This window comes from Nyctibius grandis, chromosome 1, assembly GCF_013368605.1.
Source record: "Nyctibius grandis isolate bNycGra1 chromosome 1, bNycGra1.pri, whole genome shotgun sequence".
In the NCBI taxonomy this organism is placed as follows: domain Eukaryota; kingdom Metazoa; phylum Chordata; class Aves; order Nyctibiiformes; family Nyctibiidae; genus Nyctibius; species Nyctibius grandis.
The window spans coordinates 69,606,081-69,630,342 of NC_090658.1; the positions used below are offsets into that span (position 1 = coordinate 69,606,081).

Consider the following 24,262-nt stretch of genomic DNA (forward strand, 5'->3'; position numbering starts at 1 on the left):
TATCTGTAAACAAAACCATAAAAAGATGTTTATGAATGTGCATTGGAGAGAAATGAAAAATGTATCATCTAAGCAAACTGGTGATTTATAATCAAATAAATGTTTGTAAATGCTTTCTTCATAACGTTGAATGGTTAGGTTCACTGTTAAGGTGAGTAAAAAGTGTATATGTGTGTGTGTAAATACGCATTATATATTCTCTTTTAGGATATTCTTTATAAAATAATTGTTATTGTTTTAGATGATGAGTCTTCCTTTCTGATTTAATGCCACAAATATTAAAGTCAAAGGTTCATTTTTTCCTCCATCACTATTCATTTTGTAATTGACTTTACACAAACAGTCTTCACCATTGCAGTCTTGGACAGGTTTCCTAGGAATTTTGTAATGTCAGACTTTCCCTGTGTTTACTTTTGCAGTCTGATGCTTGTTGGCATGCTGTTTCATGTTTTACACGACCAGATAGGTTTTGTTCATCTGGAAGAATGAGCTTAAAGAGGTCATGCCAGCTTTTCCTCTCTCCTCCTAGACTATGTATCTCCTTTTAATTTAAACTCAGAGAGAAAGAAAAAAAAAAAAAAAGGAAAAAAAAAGTGGATTTCTGCAGCTAAGGTAAACTGGAGAAATCAATGGAATTTATTATCAAGGGATGTCTAATCTCTAAAGCTAATACAAGACTTCACAGCTATTGATTACATGCTAAGGATGCACAAACTGTTAATCATGCATGGAGGCAATAGAATAAACATACTATCAAGAGGGAATGGGCAAATAATTGTCAGTGGTGCAGTTATAGTCGTCTCTTTACTATACCTCTGAACCAGGGACAGCTATATTTTGCATCTAAAAAGATACTTCCTAAAATATATTGAATATCCCCTCATTGCTACTGAAACTAGTAGTACAGCTGATTATCTGTGTAATAATTCAGATGTTTTCTTCAGCTCTCTGAGGTATGTGCTCAATACCAAATTTGTAAGCTGGCTTAATAAGTCAGTCGCTAGATGAAGTGAAAAGAGAAAAAGCTCATAGATTTTCATGCAGTCGCATTATAACCTTTGTTTGCAACAAAATAAATCTGTAGTGCTAGTACAGTATAAATGCCGTTGTTTAATTTATTCTCACAGAATCACAGAATGTTAGGGATTGGAAGGGACCTCGAAAGATCATCTAGTCCAATCCCCCTGCCGGAGCAGGATTACCTAGACCATATCACACAGGAACGCATCCAGGCGGGTTTTGAATGTCTCCAGAGAAGGAGACTCCACAACCTCTCTGGGCAGCCTGTTCCAGTGTTCGGTCACCCTCACCGTAAAGAAGTTTTTCCTCCTATTTATGTGGAACCTCCTGTGTTCCAGCTTGCAGCCATTGCCCCTTGTCCTGTCAAGGGATGTCACTGAGAAGAGCCTGGCTCCATCCTCATGACACTTGCCCTTTACATATTTATAAACATTAATGAGGTCACCTGTCAGTCTCCTCTTCTCCAATATTCTGGGTTCATATTTCACAGAATCACAGAATCACACAGAATCACAGAATGTTAGGGATTGGAAGGGACCTCGAAAGATCATCTAGTCCAATCCCCCTGCCGGGGCAGGATTGCCTAGACCATATCACACAGGAACGCGTCCAGGCGGGTTTTGAATGTCTCCAGAGAAGGAGACTCCACAACCTCTCTGGGCAGCCTGTTCCAGTGTTCAGTCACCCTTACAGTAAAGAAGTTTTTCCTCAAATTTAAGTGGAACCTCCTGTGTTCCAGCTTGCAGCCATTGCCCCTTGTCCTGTCAAGGGATGTCACTGAGAAGAGCCTGGCTCCATCCTCTTGACACTTGCCCTTTACATATTTATAAACATTAATGAGGTCACCCCTCAGTCTCCTCTTCTCTAAGCTAAAGAGACCCAGCTCCCTCAGCCTCTCCTCATAAGGGAGATGTTCCACTCCCTTAATCATCTTCGTGGCTCTGCGCTGGACTCTCTCTAGCAGTTCCCTGTCCTTCTTGAACTGAGGGGCCCAGAACTGGACACAATACTCCAGATGCGGCCTCACCAGGGCAGAGTAGAGGGGGAGGAGAACCTCTCTCGACCTGCTAACCACACCCCTTCTAATACACCCCAGGATGCCATTGGCCTTCTTGGCCACAAGGGCACACTGCTGGCTCATGGTCATCCTGTTGTCCACTAGGACCCCCAGGTCCCTTTCCCCTACGCTGGTCTCCAACAGCTCTGTCCCCAGCTTGTACTGGTACATGGGGTTGTTCTTGCCCAGATGCAGGACTCTACACTTGCCCTTGTTATATTTCATTAAATTTCTCCCCGCCCAACTCTCCAGCCTGTCCAGGTCTCTCTGAATGGCTGCGCAGCCTTCCGGCATCTCAGCCACTCCTCCCAGTTTTGTGTCATCAGCGAACTTGCTGACAGCGCACTCTAATCCCTCATCCAAGTCATTAATGAATATATTGAATAGAACTGGTCCCAGAACCGACCCTTGCGGAACTCCGCTACACACAGACCTCCAACTGGACTCTGTCCCGCTGACCACTACTCTCTGGCTTCTTTCCTTCAGCCAGTTCACAATCCACCTCACTACCCGATCATCCAGACCACACTTCCTCAGTTTAGCTGCGAGGATGCTGTGGGAGACCGTGTCAAACGCTTTACTGAAATCGAGATAGACCACATCCACAGCTTTACCATCATCTATCCACGGGGTAACATCCTCATAAAAGGCTATCAAGTTGGTTGAGCAAGACTTCCCGTTGGTGAAGCCATGTTGACTGCCCCTAATGATCCCCCTATCCTTGATGTGCCTAGAGACAGCACCAAGAACAAGTTGCTCCATCACCTTTCCGGGGATGGAGGTGAGGCTGACCGGTCTATAGTTACCCGGGTCCTCCTTCCTGCCCTTTTTGAAGACTGGAGTGACATTTGCTTTCCTCCAGTCCTCAGGCACCTCTCATGTTGCCCACGACTTAGCAAAGATGATGGCAAATATTTCACATGACAAATAGATGGACATACTAATGTACACAAAATGGGTTCTTTTTGTGTTTGCATCCATATTTGTTTTGTATCCTGTGTGTGTTACACAGCTGAGAAAGGAGATGCCCAGTAATCCCTTCGATTTTCATTGTGGGAATAGGTACCTGTTAATTTTTCATTTTCTGTCAGACTGCTGACATTACTTCAAATTGTACGACTTCTGTCAGCTTCTTTTCATTTCTCTTTCTTTGATGTTCAGTACTTCTTAATGCTTCTAAGTTTAAAAAGATTGAAGGCCTGAGTTCTCAAATTTGACGGCCTAAAGTCAGGTCTCTAAACTGCTGACATGGAACAAAATGGGAAAAGGAAAAAGCCCCGAGTAACTCAGACTTTCCAACCTGTATTTACATACATGACAAGTGTCCAGGGTTTTGTATGTTCTGAGTATGAGGGAATGCAGATACTCCAACAGTGGAATATCTGGAATAACAACTTCTTCCAGTAACGTATGAAAAGTCTATATTAATCCAGTTAGTAATATAATGTTGTGTGGGTTTGGCTTAGACATGTAATTAGGTAGGAAAGAGTCTCTGACGGAAGTAGTTCATGAACTATCATTAAGCAGTTGTTAAAGGATTGAGGCCAGCTCTAAGCTGGCCTTTAACTCTACTTAGAAATGATCAAAAATCTGCCAGAGTTACAGGCAAGAAACTTGAATAGAATTTACAAGAATTATTCTGTCATAAAGACAGACTGGTTCAAGGAAATCAGACTGAAATGCATGGCATTCTTGGGATGTCTGAATAAATTGGGTCTTCCTGTATTATCATCATATTGTTAAATAATGGAGTTATTGGGAGTTAGTTTGAACTAAATTCTTTTGCATTTGTAGATTAATAATCCTTGAAAATAATCCTTAAAACACAGGGGTTTCATCATGGATATTCTAGGACAGCTCACCTTACATAGGGATTTTTGTTAGCTTCATTCATACAATAACTTAATTATAGGATGCTCCTTTGACAGGCAGCAGATCACCCATAGAAATGCAGAAGTGATCATAGTCCATGTGCCTAGTTCTTGCTCAGACTTTGGTTGTCTGTTGAAATATATGACTCTAGTCCAATCCTTTTCAATGAGTGATATAGTTTTATATAGAGTAATCTTAACCAAGTTCATGATGTAGGGAACTTAGTATCTATATAAAACCTTTCTACGTGATTCATAACTCACTAATAACAGAAGTAATAATTGAGAGTAATGCGACTGAAATGAGCAAGTGAGGAACCTGTCTTTGTTTTCTTACTACACGTTTGACAGATATTCTGGTTTGGGTTCTTCTTCCTCCAGTGGTTTTCACTCATACCATTCTTCCATGCTCTTATCTGGGGTCTTTTTAGAAGAATTCTTTACAGCAGCAGGACTGTAACATTGGGGTGTTTTGAGTTTTGGGAACATTTCGGTTTTGTAGGACCTTGCATGAACCGAGGAAGCAGCAGGAGCTGCGGTAATGTCTCAGAATAATCCTCTTTTATTTCCCGCATGCCAAGGAGAGACCTATCCTGGAAAGGTCAGGAGAAGTCACAGGACAGAGAGGCTCATGTTCTCATAAAGAAAAGTCTGGGGAATTCCAGTGGCTGTTCACACTGAGAATATTAGCAGAAAAATGGGGACATATTTTCTTTTCTATGTCATTTTTGTTTTAAAATGTACGGGCATGATAATTAAAGGAGCCTCTGTGAGAAACAGTTTTAAATTACAGGGTTACTATCTTAAACCAAATTTACTCTCCTTCTTTAATAATTCTCATACATTTGCTTTTGTATGTCAGAGTTTTTATTTAATGTAAGCCCCACATGTCTCTGCAGTTCCCTCAAACCTTATGCAAATTTCTGCATTATCTCACCTTCCAAGTCCAGTTAGTTTTCACCTCCTGTGTCACCAACGAAGGTGACCTGGGTCATTCTTAAACTTCATAAGAATTTCAGTCAGTGTGGTTAAAGCAGAAATTGGAAGTTGGCTCCTCAGTGTAATGCCATACCAGGAGTTTAAGGCGGGGGGAAGGATCCAAAAGCCAACCCCAGTTAAAGAATTGTATACACAGACAATGTATAGACAGTATATGGTGGTGTTTGAGAAGGACTGTCTTTATCTGAAAAGTTTGTGCTTTAATATTTGTCTGATTGCTTTCCATTTCATGCAAACAAATGTGTGTTATGTCTGCTGGTCAGAAGATCTAATTCCCCCTCCCCTGCCAGGTAAATGGAAAGGAAACTGTGTCTTGCAATCAACATTTAGGATTTCTGAGGAAAGGCAGCAAAAACAAAGGACTCATCATACTTTACTGGCCTCATTTTATGGGATTTTTGTCACAATTTCAGGGCATCTGTTTTCCTCTGATTGACAGCAGGGTAATATGTATTATCATTAAAAATAGGTTCTGGGGAAATGCATGCTCTCACCTTGTTGCTTTTGCAACTGTGAAGGCTTTTGTTTTCACTGCCATCTCTGTGTAAGTGAAGATAATCTCTACAAAGAGGTGCTGATATTGACCTGTCATATCACGTGTTGCTTATCAAGCACTAAAGAAATGGAATTTCATTTTATCTGTTATCTGGAACGTCTTATTAAATCATCCTGCAGTTGAGAAGTGGTATGAGGTCAACAGGTTCTGTCTCTTTTGCCATCTATCACTGGATTATTAACCTGTGGAGAATTACTAAAGCTGTTCTTTATTTTATCCCATAAAGTTGGGTTAAATCTTCTTGATCCATAAATTGTTGCGAGTGAGTGCCACGTGCATGTAATTCTTTTACTTAATGCAGTTTCTGGATAAGGAATGAGGACTTAGTAATCTGTATAAGTGTAGAGATCTCTTTTATTATTCTGTTTTTTTTCTGTTCTTTTGATATTCTCACAGTGCCTCTGGTTTTAATTGGTTCAGTGAGAGTAAAAACAGTCAGATCAGATGATGGATCTGAGTCAGCTTGGTAGTATTCATTTGCCAAGAGATAAAAGGAGGGTGATGAGGAGAAGATAACGAATTTGGGTATTGCTAGGCATTGAGAGCAAAGGGCAGAGCGAGAAGCTGGCCATAAGCAGAGGTGGGAATGGGGTGGAGGTCGTGGCAGCATCCCGTGGGCAGGAGGGGTCTGGCAGAAGGGAGCCTGCCCTCAGCAGAGGGACTAGGGAGGATACAGAGGTCAACCCTGCACCACCACCACCAAATCACCCATATGCCTTTTGCCATATTTCTGTTGGAATATGACTCTGCCAGTCAGGATGTTCACATTTAAAAGCTTGGTACAGTCACAGGGTATTGAATTTCCTGCAACAGCAAAAACCCCGAGTACTTTCTGCTGTCACCACAAGGAATTGCCTTCAGTGTTAAATATATTTCCTGTTGGAGAAAAAGGCTTGAAAAAATAAATTATGAATACCCTGTCCCCAAAATTTTAATTTTAAATACAAGATTTAATGCAAAAAATGTGCTGTTTCATTCCAATTCCAAGCTCTCAGTCAAGAAATCTTTCAAAATTAATAAGCCAAACTATTGTTTTTCAAATAACTTGTCCTTATGCTCAAATATTCACTTAGTGTCTGGGCAGTGTTACACTTTTTCAACTTGTTCTAAGAAAATCTGCAAAAAAAACTCTTTTAAAAAAGAACTAGAGTTGAGGAGTGGAGTTAGCATGGCCCTGGCAGTAAATCACCTTGTAGCTTTGAACAAGCTATTAACCTTTTTGTGTCTCTTTCCCCTCACAGAAAAGGCTTAACACCACTTACCTGTCTCAGAGGGGTAATTGGTAGATTAATGTATGGAAATACTAAGTGCTTTCTGCTATTATTATTTGAAACTCCACTTGGTAGGTTAAGAAATTAACAGAGATTTTGGGAGCATCTTATTTCTTCCCTCTTTGGCATAAGGTGCCAATTTGACATGAGGAATTCAACAGAGAAGTGAGAAGTCATGGGCTTGAATGTCCATGTATTTTGGATAAATCTCTGGATGTGACTGAAAGAGGAAAGGTGAGAAAACAACAACCTGGAAGACAAGATGTAAATTAATTTACTGGGATTAGTAGTACTGAAAAAGTATCCAGACATCAAAAGAGAATGCATAAATTGAAATTAAATCCCAGTAGGATTAAGAAAATGTTTCAGTAAAATGCAAACCCTAAAGTGTGATGGGGAAAGGGAAAAATGGCAGATGAACACTTCTTTTTGCCCCCATCGAGAACAAAGTTATTCTTAATGAGATGCTGAGATTTTTGAGAAACCTACTCAAAAATCAAAGAGTTTTATTTGAAAAAAATAATTATTCGAAGATTGCTTTCTACTGAGGTGTTACAGATGGAGGCTTTGTGGTGTGGTAATTTAAAACAATTGGTCTTCACCTCTAGAGATCCACGAGACAAATGTTGCCCAGAAGCGAGAGTAGAATTGTGTTTTTAAAGCATCATTTTAGGAGCACTGGGACAGTTGACAGAATTTACCAAAGCTGTTGAGAGACTCTGCAGACTTTAATTACCATCTCAATACTGCAGAAGTTGTTTAATTTCTGCCAAAGAAGGGAATAGTTTTGAGAAAGTGAGATCACACTCTGTCTTTCATTCTTTCCTTTTTGACAGGTGAATAAAGGATACTTTTCAGTATCTCTTCTGATACTGTGACACATTTGCAAAATTTATGTAGAATTGTAAAATAATTTTTCTTTAGGATTAACAAAGCTTTTATTTTTTTCCTTCTCTTTTGAAAGTACTGTGCAGCACAGTATGAATGCAGTTTAAGTCTTGTCATGAAAGAGGCACGATGAAAATGGAGTGCATTTTCTGTTATAGATTGGTTGGCTTCAAACATTAATAGCTTCAACCTTCATGGCCAGACAACATGTAATATGTTGTGTTTATTTTAGAGGTTCCAGTAAATTTTAAATTCATATTTGAATTCTGTCTCTGGTGTGGGTGGTTGAAGGCACAACCTGGATTAGTAGAATAAAGAGGAAATTATTAAAATTAGAAGAACCAATCCATTTTAGAAGGGAAAATAAGCCTGTAATACAAAACTTCCTTGGTGAAGGATATGTTTACTCTTTTAGGCCTCAAACACTAAATCAGAGTATCTATAACTAGGTTTTTAATTGTCATTCATATGAGAAAAATGGCTGATCTTTTTTTTCCTGTGCTAGTAGTTCCCTTCTGTGACACCTGTGTGTTTGGGTTTTTTCTGAGTGCTTGCAGTAGCCAAGGAAATACCGATTCTTCAAATACTTTTACCAGCTCCATCAGCAGATCTACTGTGTTGCTACTTTTTTTTTAATGACTGCCTCACACCTCTTTGTACTTGCTAAAGCACCAGCAATTGTTTACTCTATAAAACTCTTTTTTCTTTTCTCCTTCTCTACAAGTCTCTTACCTCTCAAGGACCTTTTCAATGCTATCTTTCAGCTTCAGATCTCTGTTGTCACAGTATACCATTATGTTCAGAAAGCTACTGCCCAGGAAGTCTGCTTATGCGTTTGTATTTTTTACCATATATATGATGAATTGGTACTTAAGGGCGAAAGTAACATGCTTGTTCAAAATCCAGAAAGGGAAGGATAGATCATGGAAACAAATAGGCACAACTTTTAATCCTTAATACTCATCATGTTACTAGGAATACCTTTACGTTATATTTAGAATTTGATTGTTTTGGTGTTTGAAACTAAGTGTTTGCAGTTTGTCTGGCAAACTGCATGCTGAATAGATTACGCTGATTCACATTTCCTTATTTCAATATACAATCTGTGCTTTTGACTGGTTGTTAGCCTGGTTGGGACTCTCATTTCATAAATGCAAGTTATAAAAAACTGTTATGCCCAGAAAGAAAAATGCTATATTTCACTTCCTTGAATAATCTCGACTGTTATGACCTTACATCAGCAAGGACACGAGGCTGAAGCTGTACCTACAGCAGGCTTTATGTTCTCTGGTGAAGGAGGATGTATTAGCAGAGTATAAAGATCCCCTTTGTATATTTCCAGTGAAACTCTAGTATATATAGTCATGGTCATGATTTTCGTTGTGTAATCATTTTAATTAAGTTCAGCAATAAAAGTTAGTCTTGCATGAGGAATGAATGCACTAGTGAGAAAATGAAAGATTGATGACAGCTTGGGGAGCATCACATACTCTTCTGGTGGAAATGCATGTGTGGAGAGCAGCTGAGCTTGGGTAGCAGGTCAGGGTTTGCCAGCTCAGAGCAATGCCCAGGCAAAGTTTTGGAGATCTGAAAGAAGCAGGATACAATGGGAATATCCAAAAGCATTTTTGTAATACTTCTGAGGGTTTTTACTTGAATAAATAACTTAATTACTAAAATAATAAACATTAATTAATATCTGCATCATTTTTGTAACTGCTAGCTTAGTAAGGTAATTAGTATAATTAGTATACAACATTGCTTGGTGGCATGATAAATCATAGTGTAGTGAATGTTGACTCTTTACCATTATAATGTATTATCTAATTTGCACGGGAAAAAAAAAAAGGTAAGGGGGAAATCAAGAAGGGAAGCCAGAGGTGACAGCTGGGTGGCCTTTTGGTCACTCTTCTTGCATCTGCTGCCTGTATTCTCAATTTCTTTGAATTGCTGCACTGTTAATTAACAATTCTTTTTCTCTGTGATGCTAAGTCTTAATCACTGATTGAAGCCTGCAAAGAGAAGCTGGAGAACAATGAAATAAAAACATAGAGACTGTGGCAGGTTTTTTCCCTTCAGGGTATCTGTACAAAGGATGATACTTCTTCTAGTAATAAGTCTGTGTATGTATCTCTTTTGCTTTCACCTTCCTGGAGGTTTCATCTACCAGTTACCTTTCAGTGCAAGGAAGAAGAACGTTAACGATGTTTTTCTTCATTATACTCTGTTTTCTAGAACCTATGAGAACACCAAAAACCCTGAAGATTGCTGAGATCCAGGCCAGATATATAGCTGTGGATTGGGAATCTCTGGGTTACAACATCACTCGTTGCCACACTTTCAATGTCACTATATGCTACCACTACTTCTGCGGACACAACGAGAGCAAAGCAGACTGTTTGGACATGGACCCCAAAGCACCCCAGCACGTCGTGGATCACCTGCCTCCCTACACGAATGTCAGCCTCAAAATGATCTTAACCAACCCTGAAGGGAGGAAGGAGAGCGAGGAGACTATTATCCAGACAGATGAAGATGGTATGCGTAAATGCTGTTATGGAAATTACATCCAAGTCAAGTCTAGACAGGTGGAAGGAAATTACTTTGTGTGTTACAATATGTGTCCCAAAGGATGGAAGTTCTCTTCTATTAATGTATTAATTAGCCCTAAAACGGTAGCTTTACACAGAATCACAGAATCACAGAATCAATCAGGTTGGAAGAGACCTCAGGGATCATCGAGTCCAACCGTTGCCCTTACACCACCCTGTCAACTAGACCATGGCACTAAGTGCCATGTCCAGTCTTTTCTTAAACACATCCAGAGATGGTGACTCCACCACCTCCCTGGTCAGCCCATTCCAATGTCTAATAACCCTTTCTGAAAAGAAATTCTTCCTGATGTCCAACCTGAACCTCCCCTGGCGAAGCTTGAGGCTGTGTCCTCTTGTCCTATCGCTAGTTGCCCGGGAGAAGAGGCCAACTCCCACTTCACTACAACCTCCCTTCAGGTAGTTGTAGACTGCAATAAGGTCACCTCTGAGCCTCCTCTTCTCCAGGCTAAACAACCCCAGCTCCCTCAGCCGTTCGTCATAGGTCAGACCCTCCAGACCCTTCACCAGCGTGGTCGCCCTCCTCTGGACTCGCTCCAACACCTCAACATCTTTCTTGAAGTGCGGGGCCCAGAACTGAACACAGTACTCAAGATGCAGCCTCACCAGTGCCGAGTACAGAGGGACGATCACTTCCCTAGACCGGCTGGCTACACTATTCCTACTAGAGGCCAGGATGCCATTGGCCTTCTTGGCCACCTGGGCACACTGCTGGCTCATGTTTAGCCGGCTGTTGATCAGCACCCCCAGGTCTCTTTCCACCGGGCCGCTTTCTAACCACTCTTCCCCCAGCCTGTAGCGCTGCATGGGGTTGTTGTGGCCGAAGTGTAAGATGCAGCACTTGTTCTTGTAGAACCTCATGCCGTTGGTCTCGGCCCATCTATCTAACCTGTCCAAATCCCTCTGTAGGGCCTTCCTACCCTCCAGCAGATCGACACTCCCACCCAGCTTGGTGTCATCTGCAAATTTAAAAGTATTATAGCTGTCACCTTGCATATATAGCCCAAGCTGTCTATGTAGAATGAGTCAAACTCGAGATAGATTCTGAGTCCTCTTTAAAATGCTCTTGATGAAGTTTCATTGACAAGACAGTTGAACTTAGCTTAGTTGGGAAGAAATAAAGAATAGGTGTAGATGTTAATGGTGACATGCAGTGGTTAGGCTGTGTATCTTGATATGAAAGAGATTAAAATAAAAAATAGGTAGTTTTTCCCTAATAATATTTCAAATGTGGTAGTAAAGAGCAGGTTTAGTTTCCTTTTCTTATATTTAGATTTCATTAAAATGTTGACAACAAAATGAAAATAGATACTGCCATCAGTATCAAAAAAGAATACTTGGACTAATGTAAGAGTGTAGATACATAACAAAATAAAATTGAAAAAGGTAGTATGTTTGCCTGTAAAACGGAGGAGAGAGTATAGCTTTATATATGGGTAGCAATCAGGGTTAGAATCTGGTAGCACTTTTTTACCATATATTTTCAGTTTTACTAGAAGTACAATAGGAATATGTTTACTGTTGCAATAAAGAAGAGAGAACAACTTATTAAAAAGGTAGAATATGAGGAGCTGTAGAGAATTATAGAGACATAGATGCATCACATGAAGACTTATTGACAAGTACAGGATTAGAATATTTCATGGAATTCAAATTTTAGCATTAGTTTTTTAAAAAGTTAATTATAAATATAATACATGATCAATTAATTCTGTATCTGTGTTTACATCATAGGCATTTGTGGTTGCTATTTTCCTTGAGGTTAAAAAAAAAAGTAGTAGTAATATTGTTATGTCCATGGAAAATTGGTTTCTTTTTCTTTTTAACTGAGTTTTCAAGAAAGGTTGTGGTTTCTGATAGGCTTTATCTAGTTAGGTGTGTGGAGGTGGTGGCTGGTCACTAGCAGTGCTTGTCAGGAGCAGAGTCAAGTACATATATTCTGTCTCCTGGTTTTGTTGTGGATTATTCTTGAAAAAAGATGCACACGAGGCAGGTTTTGGTCTCAAGCTAGCACGCCAGTGTGCTCTCAGTGAACTTGTTTAGACTCAGCGTTGGTGTCAGAGGTACCGTAGTGTAGAACAAGCCTCACCCAGGGAACAAAAGTTGCTAAGGTAAACTGTTTCAAGCAGATGTTGTTTTCAAGGAGGGATTAATACATTTTAAAACGTACCTCTATTTAGACCCACTGGTGGTGATAATGCTTATGACCTGAAAATTGCCTCTTACGAGTTCTATTCAGTGATACTATTGGAAATGAAATGCAGATTTTTAATTGTGCGTTACTGATTGACTTGGAAGTCTATATCCATTTTGTCATGTATTTCAAAATACAGATCATGCAAGCAATGTGCAATACAGAGGGCTTTCAGCCATCTCAGAGGATCACAGGTCTATTTACACCTGCGTCTCTCCCTGAGATGTCATAGCAATAGTAAACTGAGTTGTGTAAGTTTAGTCCCATGTCCAAGTGATCGAGTATCTGTCTGAAACTGTTTTAAAACACAGTTTGCAGCCTAAAGCAGGACTCGGACTAAGATGAGAGCTACAGGAAGATCAATGAGACTGTGCCCCATATATTTCACGTGTGGTCAAAAGTAGCCTTATTGTCATGATGGTTTTTGCAGGTTTTGTAGAATAAGCATGTAGAATGAGAATTACATAGTGGGAGCATTATCAGTAATTCATTTATGAGACTGCAAATAGAGGGATCACAGTATTTTCACAGAATCACAGAATGTTAGGGATTGGAAGGGACCTCGAAAGATCATCTAGTCCAATCCCCCTGCCGGAGCAGGATTACCTAGACCATATCACACAGGAACGCATCCAGGCGGGTTTTGAATGTCTCCAGAGAAGGAGACTCCACAACCTCTCTGGGCAGCCTGTTCCAGTGTTCGGTCACCCTCACCGTAAAGAAGTTTTTCCTCATATTTATGTGGAACCTCCTGTGTTCCAGCTTGCACCCATTGCCCCTTGTCCTGTCAATGGATGTCACTGAGAAGAGCCTGGCTCCATCCTCATGACACTTGCCCTTTACATATTTATAAACATTAATGAGGTCACCCCTCAGTCTCCTCTTCCCCAAGCTAAAGAGACCCAGCTCCCTCAGCCTCTCCTCATAAGGGAGATGTTCCACTCCCTTAATCATCTTCATGGCTCTGCGCTGGACTCTCTCTAGCAGTTCCCTGTCCTTCTTGAACTGAGGGGCCCAGAACTGCACTTTTTTTATTTTCCTGCACTTTTGCAAATACCATTAAGTAGAAATAGCCACTGATTCCATGTTTAACTGAAACTGTGCAGTTACGTTACGTACTTTTCATAAATGGAAACTGAAAACTCCAGATGACAACAACAGATAATTAACTTTTTGTTAGCTTTTCTGTAGTGCTGTATTCTTTCCCATGCCATTCTTTCTTAAAAGGATCTGCTAGTCATGTAAAAACTTTGTAGACTGTTGGAGTTAAAGGTGTCTACCCCACATTCTATCTCTGTTCATCTTTACCATTTTGCCCTCCTCTTCTGTTGCTTTATCCATCTTCCCCATCACTCCCAGAGGGGTGAGTGATAACTGAGCAGTGTATGGTACCAGGAGCAGAATTAGCTCGGGAAACAATTAGAAGAACAGGGTAAGATTCAGAAGCTGTGCTTCAGACCTTTGTAGCCGTGACTGACAAATGAAGAAGGTTTTAATAGCTTGTAAATCAGTATCTGCAAAAAAGCAAAGCCAGGAATATCAGTCTGAAAATAGCCTTCTTTCTGAGGCTCAGAAGGAGCCTCAGAAGGCTACTCAGAGCCAGATCTGAGTACTTGGTGGTTTTAAATAATTCTATTTAACTTGGATAGATGGAATTAATCTTTAAAGTGTATTATAGTAATTTGCAAAGAGCTGTATTCCATGTGAAAATTAAGCCTTTGAACAATAAGATGGAAACAAGGAAATTTGTGTTTTATGGGTGAAACACCATCTTTCACTTTGGGGAGAGACCACACCGTCACTAAGGTTTGGGACAAAGCTCTTTTGAGTACCTGGGCACTTGGCATTAGCTGTGCCATCACAGGGACTCACTGCTTCACCCGGCTTGTATAGGAGATGGACAGTGTTTGAAGGATTTGATAAAGGAAAACAAGGAAGGCTTGCACAATCTGGGAATGCATACATGCTGGGCAGAGATGATGTTTGGCATTTGCAAAGTGCAAGAACTAGCAGTGAATTTATCACTTAGCATGAATCAGCAGTGTGCACATGTTCTCGGAGCTGCCTGTTCACGAGAGCACTACGAACACAGTGGGACCCTTTGTAAGAGCAGTGGATGGTGAATGAGATTAAAGTAGATAAATGCTTCCTTAATGTTTAATTGGAAAGAGATGCAAAAGGCAGTGGATTAACAGGAATAGTGACATTAGCTCTGAGAGAGTGGCTACAGAGAAAGCAAATCGTGAAGCTCGAAGTGTTCGATGGTGATTTTATAACTAGTAAGGGAGTGTGTCAGCTAACAGCAGGCAAACGACTAATTGAAAAAGATCACTTGGAATAGGATAAGTACCCATTTGGGGGCTTAAAATATACCAGAGCTTTGGTCTAAGCCAAAGGACATGCTCATTGGACACAAACGAGGTCCCCTGATCTTTCAGAGTGGCTCATTCAGCTCTGTGCAGAGATATCTAGAGCTACAATGCAGGGTTAAGACACCAACTGTCCAGCCATTACTCATGCTCCTGGGAAAATTCCAGGAGGCTCACCACTTGGGGAAACAGCAGAGGAAGGGGGGAAAGTTGTAGTTAGAAGACAGAAAAAAAAATAAAAAGTGAAATACTTTGTGAACTGTCTAAATGTATGAAAAGGAAATATCTTCCACCAACTTCAAGAGGGAGGATTTTATGGCAATTGTTGACATTTAGTATTTTTCTGTGATTGATAGTAGTAAGTTTTGTAAGTTGCCTTTACAAAAAACAATATTTCCTCCTTCCCGTTTATTATTTGTTAAAAGAATCATTTTTTCCTTTGTGCTTTTTCAAGTTGTTCTGGCACCCCTGGAAAATATTGAGGGGGAAAAAAAGAGGAGGTAGAAAATACGCTTCAGTCAAAGGCAAGAAACAAACAAACAGTGCTTCAAGGAACTTTGAAAAAAACATAAAATTCTACGAATAGCATTGTAAAAGTAACAAAAATAACTTACCTGGGAGAAAAGTTAATGCAGTGAGATGAGCAGGCGGTGTGTCCGATGCAGCAAAGGAGGGCTGCCTTTTGACCTAAAGGGGAGATTAGTGGCCTATGTGTCAGGAGCAGCAGCAAAATTTAGTGTCAATATAGTCAAATAAGGGAGGAATTTTCATGTCTTTAACAGCAGTGAACTAAAACAGATTATAACCGACGTACTGTCATTGATAAAAGGAGCCTGGGACAACCTTTTTGTCCTTCAGCTCATGAAAATAACCCCAATTCTTTTTTTTTTTTCAGATGGTAGGTAAGATTTGCTGTTGGCATATCATCTAGAGAAAGAAAAAGTGGTTGCAGAAAGACATGTGAGCACTTTTTATTGGAGACATCAGAAAAGTTGATTTGTGAGAAAGAAGGAAAAATATTGAAATTATTATTAGAGATTTATTTTAAGCTTACACTGAACAAATGACAAATGAAGTAAGCTGTTTTAAGGTATTGCAGAGACTAGAAATACAAGCTAGGTATTATATTAATAGCTCAGGAAAAATTTGCCCTGAAACACAGAATTATTTACCCTGGCTGAAACAATTTCCTACTTTCATTTCCTTTATATACCCGTATTAGAAGCTTTATAGCCGAAAAAGTGATGTTGCATATGAGATTCTTTGTTAAAACAGTGTGTTTGACATAACGATGCCTGCAAATAGGCCAGAATTAACGGCTATTTCAGCAGTTTGCAGTGGAATGAGGGCTTACACCTGAGCCCACGAGTTCCTGTTATTCCCAAACCATGCACTAGCTGCAGGCACTCTCCAAATATTGATTTGCGTAGTTTTAGAAAATTGTAACATATGTGAGTATGTGAGGTTATTTCACCCTGACATGGAGAAATGTTTCCAGATCCCAGAAATGAGGAGTACAGTCAGGATTTGGTGTAAAAAGGCTTTAAACAAAATACTGCATTAGGTGCCTCAGCCCCCGAATTCATCAAATCCAGAATTCATGTATTTAACCGCATTTGATATTTGCGCCAATATCTACGGCGAGTGCCACTGAGACTGATGAGCCTCTATCAGCTTGCTTAGTAGCTTGGTTGTGAGCATTTATCCTTGTTGTGTTAGTAATTTCATATAGGCTGGAAGGTACAGGGACCCGTCGCAGGTGTGAGTGGCTCAGTGCCCACGCGATCCAGCAGCGGCCCCAGATGGGTGGCACAGACCAAGTTCCCGGGAGCCCACTGCCTGGGGAGGGCAGCACCCCTGCCGCCTCCCAGGGCACCCACGCCAGCCCTGACCCTCCAGGAGGAGAGACCGTTAACCAAAGAGCATGTGCACCGAAGGAGACTCTTAATATGCAATCGTTTTTCTCTCAATAGCATTTTCTTCTTCATGGCAAATGGTGCAACTTGAGCGATTTCCAAATAAATAATTTTTGTCACCACCTTTGGTGTAAATACTTTTATGGTAAAGACTAGTGGTAGCAATTCTGATTTCTTTTTCCTTTTTATGATATAAACTTTGCTTCTGTTTAAGCCTTAGTCTCGAGTTATAACAAAGCATAAAGTTAAAATGGTAAATGCCTCAGAAAAAGCAAATGTAAAGGTGGACAATTTTAATTGCTTGCAACATTTAAACAGTAGAAGAGAGTGTCACCGTCTCCTGAAAATGAATGTCTACCTTCGGACAAAGGCTGTAAGTTTGTTGCTGATACACTTTACTTTTTGAGTGCCACAAAGGAATTTTTCCCCCTATAACTGTGCATATATCTGCACCTAGCCTTTACCATATAGCACAGTAATACTCTGCACAGCTTTCACAGAGCATAATAATAATAAAAATACTCTGTTTATGTGCACTTTCATTATTTTGTAGCAGGAAAACTGAAGCAATATAAATTCATTTTTATAGTGTTTGGTGTCAGTTAATACATTGTTCTTCCAGAAGTAATGTATTGTAATATAAATTTCCCGTTAAGTTAGTGCAGAACAAGGTTTAAATGACACTATTTGTGAATAACAATTTGTTTGTGACTGTGACATAATTTAATGCAAATATATTGCCCTAAAATGAATTGGTCTGATGTCAGATTGATGGTTTGTACTTTTATTATGCATAGTATTTATAAAAGTCCACCATCGCACATGTATATAGAAGAAAAGATTATCAACTATTCACTATATGAATATATAGCTTCATTAAAAGGGCTCTGGAGATGCATGTAAATCGTGAAAGAAGAGCTTGTGATGTTTCCACTATAAAATTTTGCTGAAATTCCCTTGGAATTTGTTTTATAATACTTTTATATACATGTGCATTTTATGTTTGTATACTTCTTAATAGGAAAAATAATATTTTTTTTTCTTGAGTTCAAAATCTCTGCTGAAACCCATACAATTAAACCCACATAAATTATTTCACTTCTTCAGATAAGTGTAAATCTTGACCTGTTGGAAGTTTAGCATAGAATAATGCATGTGAAAGAAAAGAGTGTTTACTGTTGTCACTGAGAGATGGTGGGGTCACACTTCACAAGGTCAGCAGATGGAAAGGAAATCAATGGGACCAGAGTCTTTTCAAAGAGAGGGTGCAGAGGCCAAAAGGTCCAAGTCCAACTCCTCTAGCAGCTACTTACACTTTTTGAATTATTCAGATACCTGGCATTTGTAGGGAATCTTAAGTAACGTACTTCACCTTAATATACCTTTGTAATAGTCTTGAGTGTTTTGATTCAGTATAGACTATCCGTAAGTCCAGGGGGAAGAGTGAGAGCTCACGTAGGAAGAAGAATGGGAGTTGAGAAGGCAGCAGAGCAGCGCGGTAGTGAGCGATGGGGCTTCGGGAGATGTACGTGCAAGCCTGAAGAAAGCCTTCTGCTATTTGTGAGGTGCCTTCCAAAAGCTGTTATCAGCACAAGGGTGATGTTTACCTGTCTGTTTCTCACTGGAGTCCTTGCTAAGTATTGTATAAAAGGGAACACTGCTTTGAAAAGGTGAAGTTTAAGGTATTTCTTAAGTCCTTAGAGTCCTGCTGGGAGTCACAGGGAACAGACAGCACTGGCTGCCTATATGGAGAAATGCAGTTTGTGTCTTCAAAATAGTGTTACCAACAGGTTACCTCACTGTTGTTCTTTTGTTGTTGTTTTTTGTTTCTTTCTTTGGGGTTTTTTGACTCCTCTGGGGGTTTTTTGAATTTCTGTTTGTAACTAATAACTGACCTGAGGACAAAGGCATAAAAACACAAATGGGGACATTTAGGCATTAGTTTGACTGACCTGACTGATGGATCTATGGGCCTGCTCACAGGTACTCTGTTCTTTAAGCAAATTCCTTTGCTCCTGCTTTTCTCATTCCTCGCTTCCTTTTGCCACTTTGGTAAAGCTGTGCAATTAAAAGACATTTTTACTGTGGCTGAAGTGAAAAATGGAAGGGAAAAAATAACTTTAGACCCACCAAAATGTGTCCTTCAAACTAAAATTAGTTTATATTTATTTTTCTAGGCATTTGAACTTGTATTTGTTTTAATCCCAGTTGAGGTCTCAAATAATTTAAGCTGATCCCAAGGTTCATTTTTGGTGAATTTGCAGGGGTGTGTGAGGTTTGTGGGAGTTATTGTTCTCTTTTTCTAGCGAGTTGCTCTTTTACTTTCTGACCTTATTTTTACTGGGATTCCCAGCAAGCTGCTCATCACTGTGCTAGCTTCTGTTCTTGTGTCCTTCTCGTGCCAGTGGGAAGAGAAGCATGAAACTTACCGGGATCATGTAGTTCCAGTCAGTTTAACATTGCTGCTGCTGCCACAGGCAACGAATTTTGTATCGCAGGGGAAGATAACACAGTCATGCGATGTGATGAGCCTAGAGGCTTCTCCCACTTGGGTGTTTAAACAGAAAATGAAGGAGGCTTTATGCAACCCTAAAACTTAGAGCCCTGCACCCAGTTTCAATTGAATATGAAACAAGTTCTTTAAAAGCACCACACAAAAAATATTTTGCTGGTTTTTGAGCAATTGTGTCTGTCTTCTTTTTACCTTGCATGCTTTAACATGCTTTAATGTCAAATTTTGTATTCTGTGTGCATGCCCCAGTGCAGTCCTACGTTCTCTCTCAAACACAGATGTACACGCACACACGCACACACACACACACGTGAACGCATCTTGCAGGGAAAATGTCTTGTGCATCAGGGTATATTCATACTTCATTTGAGATGCAGAGAAGAAAAACAATAGAGCATTCCCATGAAGAACAAAGCAGTGCCTACAGCAAGTGTCTGAATGCCATAAAGAGCACACAGGGTGCTGTCATGGCATGTCAGCCGTCATCCATTGCCCACTCTATCGGGACACTGAAGCAAAGCAGCAGCGTATGATTTTAGTTAACTTCTAAGTCTTTGCTTGACAGATGGATGAACAGTTTCTGTGAAGCTCTCATATGTATACTTTTGGGCTTTTTTGACTCCATGAATTTATTATTGATGTGCCAAAATATGTTGTTTGGTACCAAGGGTCAGATCATCATTTATAGCTTCCATGTAGACTGAAATAAATCCTACTATTGAGACAGACCATTCACTCCTTGGTGCTGCTAGCACATTGCCTGGTGCTTCCTTTGATCCAGCGGGTTTTAATTTATTTTTACTCTTTGTAAAACTTCAGTCTGCTTTGATAATTAATACCCAAGAAATGTCATGCGTGAGGCTCACTGAAGGGCTGATTAAGAAGGGGAGAAAAATATATGTTGCTATATTAAATAGAAGTAATATTTTAGCTTGAAAGACTGCAGGTTTGGGCAACTTTGGCTTTTTGAGGGGGGAGGGTGTTTCTTTGGGTTCAGGGTTTCTTCAGGCACTCTCTTATCCTCATCCCCTTCTTTCAGCATGTATGTGTTCAAATCTAGGTGAGCTGCTGTGGTTAAAAAGGAACCATATGTGTAGGCAAAAATATCTTGTAAGCTGAAAAGGGAGATAACTAAGCGCTCCGGCCTGGTGTTGATGGGATTACCAGGTACTGTGAATCACTCAGGCAAAGAGGCCTGAGGTGACACTTCAGGCTTGTTATTACACCAGGGATATTGGTTCTGTTTAAAATAAGAAAGTAGGGTCGTCTTAGTGTGGTTCAGTTCAAAGCTTTGAAAATGTCTCTTACTGGAAGGGTTTGAAGTAAGAGGTTTTGATCCTTCTGCAGCACAAGCATGTCGGTGGCTGAAAGAAGTGGCAGCTGAACGGGTGCGTTTGCCCTGTGCCCAGCCCCCTTTTCAAATGAGGATTTCTTTTAAAACAACAAATCATGAGAAGGGGCGACTGAAAACTATTTTGTAAGCATTTCTCTCGTTTGGAAGATGCTGTATAACAGAGGCTCTTCTTTGCCTTTGATTTTTCTTTTTAAAAGGATTTTAAAACCATGTAGTCCTTGTCCTAAGATACGCTTATTACAGAGTTCAGTGATGTTCCCTGAAGTCGTAATCTAGCTTGAACTGTTTCCCCTGGCTACACTACAAGACAATTTGACTTTGCATGAAGTTTTGAAAACCATATGAGGGGATAATGTTTCAACTTCATGCTCTCTCTGCACTGCGAATGACAAAATACACTTTGAAGTGCTTTTTTGTACTCTCTGCCGCTGCCTTTTGCATGTGAATGAATATTAATAAAAATAGACCTGTGCTCACTTTTGGTTTTAATAGGATGTTCTGTCATCTCTTTAATTTTTCTGTCTCTTGAATTTCCTATTTTTAAAAGTTTTATTTCGTTTGTAGTGCCGGGCCCTATACCTGCCAAGTCAGTGAAAGGAACTCCTTTTGAAGATAAGATCTTCCTCAACTGGAAGGAACCTGTGGATCCAAACGGCATCATTACTCAGTATGAGGTAATCATTAAACAGCTAAGAAGCATAGGATGGGGCTAGGAAAGTGCAGCAAGAGGGGTGACTGACGGTGAGTGTTTATGCTCTGTAGACAGCTATTCAATTATATTGCTGCTTTCTTTTACGGAATTCTGAATTTTGTGCAGTGATTAGATATTCAGAAATCATAATGATGGTGCATATGTTGTTGGCTGGCCAGCCCTGTCAAGTGGCTTTGGCATGTGAGTATAACAATATTACATTCTACATGGGAGGTGCTAGTTTTAAAAATCTTGTATCATTACTATACACCCTTCCAAAGCCATGACAACCATGATCTGTGAAATCTGCGTTGTTGGAAGAGAAGGTTACATGAAAAGTAAGATGGTTATTAAATTCGGAGCAATGGTTTTTAGCTTTGTCAGATCTTTAGATGCCACCCTTCAAGGAAACCTCCATATATATGTATTCTATTTAAAGTGTATTTAATATATGAGCCTTCTGGGGACCTCCACAGGAGGCTGGCAGGAAACATGAGCTGATTTGAGGGACAAACATCATCCTCTCCAGCACTCCTCTTTTAAAAGAGAGGATATAATTTTGTGTATTAATGAATTATAGGAGGAAGACAAATAAACTAACCAAACAAAACCCCTTAAATCTGTTTGTTTATCTATTTAATGCTAACAAAGTTCTTTACATAGTGTGGGTTAAGCCTGGTGGGCAGCTCATCCCCACTTAGCTGCTCGCTCACTCCCCTGCAATGGGATGGGGGAAGAATCGGAAGAGCAAAAGTGTGAGCTTTTGTGTTTAATCACAGACCCAAAACACAGCACCATACCATCTGCTCTGAAGAAAATGAACCCCATCCCAGTCAAAACCAGTGCATTAAGATATCATTGATGGCTTTAAATATATTAGCTTGGATTGGACAAATTTAAATATGATTATTAGAACAGGAGAGGGAAATGTATTACATGAAGTGAAAATAAAGGATTTTGATGGAGATGGGGAGGACAGTGAGGGTGTTCTACCTTAAATGCAACCATGAAATTTTCCATACGTGACCTAAAATCACAAAGAGAGATGAAGGGCGCCTGCATAGCCTTTCAAGGGAAGCAGACTCTACAGTAATACATACCAAGTCCTTATGGTATCCCCAAGATAGCGGGGTAGCTAGGTGAGCATGTGTCTTTTGTTTCCTTTCCAGCCAAGCTAACTTAATCGCCTTGTGCCAAAAACTGTAACAGTTGTCACAAAAATAATTGTTTTCACAGGTCAGCTATAGCAGTATACGGTCGTTTGATCCTGCAGTTCCAGTTGCAGGACCTCCGCAAACTGTGTCAAAGCTGTGGAACAGCACACATCACATCTTCTCACACTTGCATCCTGGTACTACTTACCAGTTCTTTATACGTGCAAGCACTGTCAAAGGGTTTGGACCAGCAATCACAATCAATGTAACAACCAACATCTCAGGTAAAAACAGCAACAACAAAAAAAAAAAACCTGAAAGAAAAAATAAAAGGAAAGAGTGTGTGTGTGGGAATGTTTCTGGATTTTTTTGTAAGACTTGAAAAATCATGAAATGGGAAAGAAAATGCCAAAAAAATCCTATCACGTTGTAAAACTATATTACTGAAAATGTTTTTGAGCGTATTTGCCAAACAGTAGCATAAGTTCAGGGATAAATCCTTGCAAGAGGTGGAAATTGCACACCTGTAGCTGTTAACTGTTTGGTTTTGTGTAATCTTGTACTTTCATCTAAAGATTTTGAAGTGCTGTATAAACCTTAACTAATTAAGCCTTACAGCACTCCATAGGTCACTAAATACTGTATTTGTTTTGCAGATCAGTAAAGTCAGATGCAGAAAATTAACTGACTTAGTCAAGGTGACACCACTTAGCAGCACACAGCTATAACTGAATTGGGGCAGTTGGGAGGAAGCGTGAATTTCTTTTGCCAGATTCATACAGGTCTGCTTCCTGGTGCCTTTATTCACGTACTGCGACGCACCAAGATTGACACTATTAGTCTTAATAACGTACTGCAAACTCTAAAAGAAAGCAATGTCAAATGGAATGCTTTAGCATTTTTATTTTCTTAAATTTCAGTATTATTCTCAGAAAATAAAATAGTAGCTTAGGCAGTTGATAGCAGAAGATAAGCCAATGCTATATCTAGAGAGACTTGATTTTATGACATGGCGACTTCAGAGCTTGGCAGAGATCAAAGTCAGTCATTTAGAAAAGTGAAAAGCACAAAGCAGGCTATTTTTCTTATTATCTGCCATAATGAAACTTATATTGTCCTGTAAAGGGAAGTTAATGTATTGGAATGCACCTACCATTTCTATGGGAAACTACTCACGTAGTCTTCTCACCTAGTTCCCAAAAACATGCACATAAATCAACATGTGAGAAAATTCAAGGCAGAGCTCCTTGAATTATGTAGCAAGTGAAATGCTCTAGTTGTTGTAGTTAACTGGAACGATTTGTTGAATTCTGTCCCAGCACATAAGCACTAGCACTTCTCATACCCCATCCCCTTCAAAAAAAAGCAACCAAACCACCAAAAAAACCCAAACGACGTGTTATTTTCTGTTGCTCTACCTATTAGGTTGGTTTGAAGTATAATATTTTACTCAGGTTGTTTTAAGCTCCTTGTGTTTCATCAGAACAAATTCCAGTTCATAAATTTTCACAGATAATGGTGGTGTAGTACTTGAATACTTGTCTTCTAATCTCTTTGTAGGAGGAAAAAGAAAAAAAAAAAGGTGTAACTGTGTAATGTTTTGCTAACACATCTGTCCCTCAGACATTTCAGTATTCTGAGAAATAAGCACCTCAGCCTGTTTGGATTATTTAGGACTACAGTGTGTTCAGGCTTCTTCAGATATGCCTTCTTTTTCCACCCAGAAATTTTGGGAATTTTGTCCAGAATCCAGTCAGCCACACTTTCTAGACACAGTATGGGTCTGTTAGTTGGCAAA

General features: G+C 39.8%; 1 protein-coding gene across 1 annotated transcript in view; it reads left to right on the plus strand.

The window, feature by feature from the left end:
• Positions 1–24,262, plus strand: part of PTPRK (protein tyrosine phosphatase receptor type K) — a 361,688-nt gene that overhangs the window by 258,488 nt on the left and 78,938 nt on the right. The window contains exons 8-10 of the mRNA XM_068396216.1: positions 9,898–10,200; positions 21,184–21,293; positions 22,547–22,748. Coding sequence (XP_068252317.1) covers positions 9,898–10,200; positions 21,184–21,293; positions 22,547–22,748 — 615 coding nt within the window. The remainder of the gene's footprint in view (positions 1–9,897; positions 10,201–21,183; positions 21,294–22,546; positions 22,749–24,262) is intronic.